The following is a 5,810-nucleotide window of genomic DNA, read 5'->3' as shown; positions in this document are numbered from 1 at the left end:
TCAAAGACTCAACACAAACTGTCTTCCTGGAACATTTATTTTAATTTAGCCCATTACGTTTGTATTAAAAACAAATACAGGGGCTGGCCTTGTGGCTAGTGGTTACATTTCCACATTCTGCTTTGGTGGCCTGGTTTTGGGGGTTTAGATGCCAGGCACAGACATACACAGCGCTTGTAAGCCATGCTGTGGTGGCGTCCCACATACAAAATAGAAGATTGGCACAGATCTTAGCTCAGGCACCATCTTCCTCACCAAAAAGAAGGAAAAAAAAAAAAACCAAAAAACCAAAAACCTAATACATGAACATATAAAACACTACATGCCTAATAATTCACTTATTAACTTTTTCTTTTCCCTGCCTATTTCCTATGGTAAATTTTAAGCTTCTCATGACTGTTCCCCACCGCCCCCCCCAGCACCAAATAATTAAATTTCAGTGCTCAATTTTAAAACTGCAGATTCTTATTATTTCTAGGAAAGAAACTTTGGAAATATTAGGAGAAAAATATTCCATCTTTCAGGGCTGGCCTGGTGGTGCAGTCATCAAGTTTGCATGTTCTGCTTTGGTGGCCCAGGGTTTGCTGGTTTGGATCCTGGGTGTGGACCTATGCACTGCTTTGCAAGCCATGCTGTGGCAGGCCTCCCACATGTAAAGCAGAGGAGGATGGGCACAGATGTTAGCTCAGGGCTGGTCTTCCTCAGGAAAAAAAAAAATCCATCTTTCCCACAGTTGCAGCCAAGTTGAGATTCTTCTACATTATAAATTTGCTTCTGATAAAGTGGTGTAGTGAGAATGTTCACAGGAATATCACTCTTTTCTCCAGTGTGGAGACCAGATGGAATTGAACAAATATGGATAGGAATTCTGTTAATTAAAGATGACTTCTAAGGCAACCATATATCACTGGTTGTTAGATTCTGAGAAATGTTATCTGTAACCCTTAAAAGTTTACTGTTTTGATTCTCTTATTTGACTTGTTGTCCAAGAATTAATATTTAAATTGGCATCTCTGTTTTCTGAGAAGGAGAACTTTTTATACAATTTCCTTATTAAGTCAGAGAATGTCTCTTGGAATTTTCTTATGCTCTATATTGTAAAGGTAAAATAAATCCCATGACTGTTGAATTCTATTTAAACATAGAGTTTGAGAATCTTTTTCTTATTTAGATGAACAGATTCATACATCATGGCCAAGAGTGCATACCTTAAGAAAAAGAAAGAAAGAAAGAAAATTGCAAAGAAATGTGACCCTCGGATGGGCTGCTTTGGGTTGTCATCCAGACCCCATAGGGTAGTTTCCTCTTTTGATGGGAATAATTTAGTGGAGAAGTTCAAGAAACATTGATTGATTTGATTGCATGATGGGAAAATTCTCTAGTGCTTTAAAATCTACCCCAAGCCTGATGAAACTGGAAATCCACTATAATTTTATTCTTTCACTTTAGAATATTATTTCTGGTGAAAGAAACTTTCACGCAGGCCTTGTTACTTATCTGGGACAAGCTATGATTTCTTTGACACTCAGTTTCTTTATCTGTGAAATGAGCAAAACAGCATCTATTTCACAGAGTTGAGATTAAATGAGATAGTGTATGTAGAAGAATTTTTAAATACCTAGTATTATAATATATACATTACATTATATATGTACATACATTATATATGTATAAGTATATGTGTGAGGCATTATTACAAAACCAGCACAGGAAGGGGTAACAGTTGTTCACAGCAGTTACACTTGCAGGACATTTTAGATCTTCTCCCTGGAGCAGGAGATTGCTGCTGCCCAAGGGGACTCTTGAAGACAGAAGGGTAAGTTTCTACACGTGTTTAGTGTTCAGAAAATCCCCTCAAAGTTACTTTCATGTTATTTTCATTTCAGCAGGAAGATGATCACTCATTGACTCCATCAAGGTAAGTTTTAAGCCTCTTGGGCGTGCTTTTGTTCTCAGGTTTGAGTTTTTGTAGGGTTTGGATGCAATGCTTTTTCAATAAAATGGGCATACGATTAAGTTTTATATTAATTTTAAGTATTGGCAACCCTACATAACTGTTGTTTTATGACATTCAATTTTCTGAGCAATACTTCAAAGCATATGAAATAACTGAAAGGTAAAGGACCTTCAATTTCCTCATAGACAACAGAAAAGATATGAAACTTTTAAGCATTAGAAAACTATTGAAGAAAATATGGCGGCAACTCAGTAATCAACAAATAATTTGTTTGCCTTGAAATTTTGTTTGGACAGATAGGCAATTGACTATTCAGAAACTATTCACCATTGTAAAGGAGAAATTAATTATTTCAGGTCTTATCTTCCTTGACTTAGAAGCATTTGGATTCTAGGACTTAATTGCCCATTGATGGATTGAAGAGGGAACCGCATTCCAGGCGGAACAGGCTGAAGAAAGGCAGAAGGCTCCACTCCAAGTTGGTACCGGTCAGCGCTCGGCTTTGGCGGAGGTCCGAAATCAGGTAAATATAAGATCAATTTTTGGTTTCTTCAACTACACAGTTTGTTGAACCTCAGTCATAATGTAATGCATCTAATGCGCTCAGCACGATGCCAGGCGCTAAATAAACACAGGCTGAAACCTAGTTCATGAGAGGGCACGCTTGTATTTGGACAGAATCTATTAAAATACAAATCTCAAGCATGCAAAACACTTCATAAATTGCTCTTACAAAATCCATACCAATTTAAAGGAAAGGTCTAAAAAGGAGAAAAACATCTGATCCATAAGATTTTAGGAGTAAGGGAATAGGGAAGTAATAAGAGATTAGCATAACAGTCTTCCACCAGTAAATAGCATTGAGTCTCAGCCAATGAGATCACAATTCTGAAAATTCCTAGATTTTCTGGCCCAATCAAGGCAAGGCTATGTCTATAAATAAGACTGCCTAGGCTCCTTCAAAAACATCGGTGACAGACCATGGCCCGTACTAAGCAGACCGCCCGCAAGTCGACCGGCGGCAAGGCCCCGCGGAAGCAGCTGGCCACCAAGGCGGCCCGCAAGAGCGCGCCGGCCACGGGCGGCGTGAAGAAGCCGCACCGCTACCGGCCGGGCACCGTGGCCCTGCGGGAGATCCGGCGCTACCAGAAGTCCACCGAGCTGCTGATCCGCAAGCTGCCGTTCCAGCGGCTGGTGCGCGAGATCGCGCAGGACTTCAAGACGGACCTTCGCTTCCAGAGCTCGGCCGTGATGGCGCTGCAGGAGGCGAGCGAGGCCTACCTGGTGGGGCTGTTCGAAGACACCAACCTGTGCGCCATCCACGCCAAGCGGGTGACCATCATGCCCAAGGACATCCAGTTGGCCCGCCGCATCCGCGGGGAGCGGGCTTAAGGCATACGTTTATTAAGCAGGCGATCTAAAGGCTCTTTTTAGAGCCACCCATGTTTGCATGAAAAGCAGCTGTGCTAGGTTCATCAGGTGGCGTGGGTCTACTCGTATCACGCACCGGTGTTTGGGTAGAGGGGTCGGGAAACTCGCACGTGGTGGGTGATGAGGTTAGCGGATCAGTGCAGGACCTTTGGCTGACAGACGGCTAGTGGGAACAGGAGAGGCAAAGTACAGGTTTGGTCAAGCCTGCTTTCTGTGTGCTGGTTTGATTTACACGGCACAGTGCCAACCTTGCTGCTTCTGTAAAAAAAAACTTGCAAGAGGATGGACTTGTTCTACCAGTCGTTTGTAACGTGTTCCAAGGTGCTAGCACAAAACGTTAGCACAAATCTGAACACAAAAATTGACGCTTTATCAGGCCGTTATTATGTGATAACTCGGGATCAGACTCCGAGTTTTCAACTCGAGTCTACAGTTAGAACTAAGCCGGATGGTAGATAAAATCCTTGGTCCCTAAGTTGTTAGCCGGGATTTGAACTCATAAAAAGAACAGGGGCAGGAGACATTCTGCTGAGTCTCGAGATGTATAAGATCCCAAGGATCAGGTGGAGGGTCGGGAGCGGAGGCAAATTCCTTTTTAAAAATTATGAAGCTTTTTTCCTGAGTTAAGAATAGTATAAATTAATTTCTAGTTCAATATCTTTCTCATTGCATAATACAGGCAGCGTAAACCGGAATGGGAATGAGGGAAATATCTTGCGATTTTTTTAAAATATGGGCTAAAGTATCCTTCAAAAAACTAAAACCAAGACAGAACAAGCTTCCACAAAGTAGAGAGGAGTAAAACGATGCAAAAATAAGAGAAGTTAACTTGTCTTTGCTGCTGCAGTACTCTTCCGTATACAGTTCTACAACTGAAAGTTGAAAGCCACCTAAACAACAAAAAAAGACCCCAAACAGGTGAAACTATCACTTTACATGATTTACTGGTCAGTGTGAAATGGAACAGTTTGATTGGCTAACAAGACACTTGTTCTAATAACCACTCAGGAAGCGGGAGTAGAATCTTATTTGCAGGGGCTCCACCCTTCAATGATGACACTGTTGGAAATTAACCAATAAAAACGCAGTACTGTGTAAGTCTTCATTTGCATACAGGCTCTATAAGTAGCGCGTAACCAGCCCATTTTTTGCTGCAGTTGGGGAGTGTTTCTCTTTTAGTGGCATCTCTTCGTGCAAAAATGCCTGATCCAGCAAAATCTGCTCCTGCTCCCAAGAAGGGTTCTAAGAAGGCTGTTACGAAAGTGCAGAAGAAGGATGGCAAGAAGCGCAAACGCAGCCGAAAGGAGAGCTATTCGGTTTACGTGTATAAGGTGCTGAAGCAGGTGCACCCAGACACCGGCATCTCGTCCAAGGCCATGGGCATCATGAACTCTTTCGTCAACGACATCTTCGAGCGCATCGCCGGCGAAGCGTCCCGCCTGGCCCATTACAACAAGCGCTCGACCATCACGTCCCGGGAGATCCAGACGGCCGTGCGCCTGCTGCTGCCCGGCGAGCTGGCCAAGCACGCCGTGTCCGAGGGCACCAAAGCGGTCACTAAATACACCAGTTCGAAGTAAGGGCGTGTAAGGAACGCAGTAGGACGGCCTCTTTACCCCAAAGGCTCTTTTCAGAGCCACTTAAGCTACCTGAGAAAGCAGCTGTAAACACTTGTTGGAAAGCTGGTTGATCTTTAGTGAGGTGGGGTTGGCCTATCATCACGAGTGCATTTGGGTTTAGGAATAGGTTAGGGATGTGATAAAGGTTACCCTGGGTATTAAAAACCTGCGGTTTCCTATAATCTAGTGGTGTCACCTGTTGGCACGACTCTTTGCTGGTGAGAAATTAGTTATCAAAATGGTCCCTATGCAGTCCTGGGTTCTCAGGGGGTGCTTGTGCTTGCGGGTGCTTAAGTACGGATAACAGAAAGTGGGCTTGAGGCCGTCTGGCTAAATTGCTATGGGGGAGGGGGACTGTCTTACCACTTTATCTCTGCTCCTTCATGTCTATAAAGACAAGCTGAGTTTTCCCAGCATACAGATTCGAAGCCTGCAGTTCCCTCACTCGCCCCTGTTTAGTATTTAATTTTTTTTTTTTTTTAATTCTTGGCATGCACTTTTAGGTGTTTGTTACAAACTTTGTCCAACATAGCCATGTGCTTTAGTCTGTTGGCCTACCTATAAAGTCTTGAGCTAGCCGTCCTCCCTTAACTTCTTCCTCGTCCAGTGACTCATCCAGGTAGAGGTATTTGCCTCCCACACTTTGGGACATTCGGCAATATCCAGACACTTGACTGTCATCAAGTGAGGAGAAGGATGCTGCTGGCATGTAGTGGGTAGAGGCTGGGGGTGCTGCTAACCCCCTATATTATATAGGACAGCCCCCACAACCAAGAATTATTTGGTCCATAATGTCGAGCCTT

The 5,810-nt window shown here is 43.3% G+C and overlaps 2 protein-coding genes across 2 annotated transcripts; both read left to right on the top strand.

Moving 5' to 3' along the window:
- Positions 1-2,938: 2,938 nt before the first annotated feature.
- On the top strand, positions 2,939-3,808 carry LOC124232329 (histone H3). The gene has a single exon (XM_046649285.1). It carries the CDS (start codon positions 2,939-2,941, stop codon positions 3,347-3,349), a length of 411 nt encoding a protein of 136 aa, XP_046505241.1. The 3' UTR covers positions 3,350-3,808.
- A 752-nt stretch (positions 3,809-4,560) lies between these two features.
- LOC124232330 (histone H2B type 2-F) lies at positions 4,561-5,409 on the top strand. Its single transcript, XM_046649286.1, has one exon. It carries the CDS (start codon positions 4,588-4,590, stop codon positions 4,966-4,968), a length of 381 nt encoding a protein of 126 aa, XP_046505242.1. The 5' UTR covers positions 4,561-4,587; the 3' UTR covers positions 4,969-5,409.
- Positions 5,410-5,810: the final 401 nt, after the last annotated feature.

This window comes from Equus quagga, unplaced genomic scaffold (genome assembly GCF_021613505.1).
Source record: "Equus quagga isolate Etosha38 unplaced genomic scaffold, UCLA_HA_Equagga_1.0 HiC_scaffold_4666_RagTag, whole genome shotgun sequence".
NCBI lineage: Eukaryota > Metazoa > Chordata > Mammalia > Perissodactyla > Equidae > Equus > Equus quagga.
The sequence above is the reverse complement of the archived record's forward strand: the minus strand, read 5'-3'. Positions and strand labels throughout refer to the sequence as shown.

What these genes read in the sequence shown, in the direction of transcription:
- LOC124232329 (XM_046649285.1), top strand. Translation starts at nt 2,939, where the DNA reads ATGGCCCGTACTAAGCAGACCGCCCGCAAGTCGACCGGCGGCAAGGCC.
- LOC124232330 (XM_046649286.1), top strand. Translation starts at nt 4,588, where the DNA reads ATGCCTGATCCAGCAAAATCTGCTCCTGCTCCCAAGAAGGGTTCTAAG.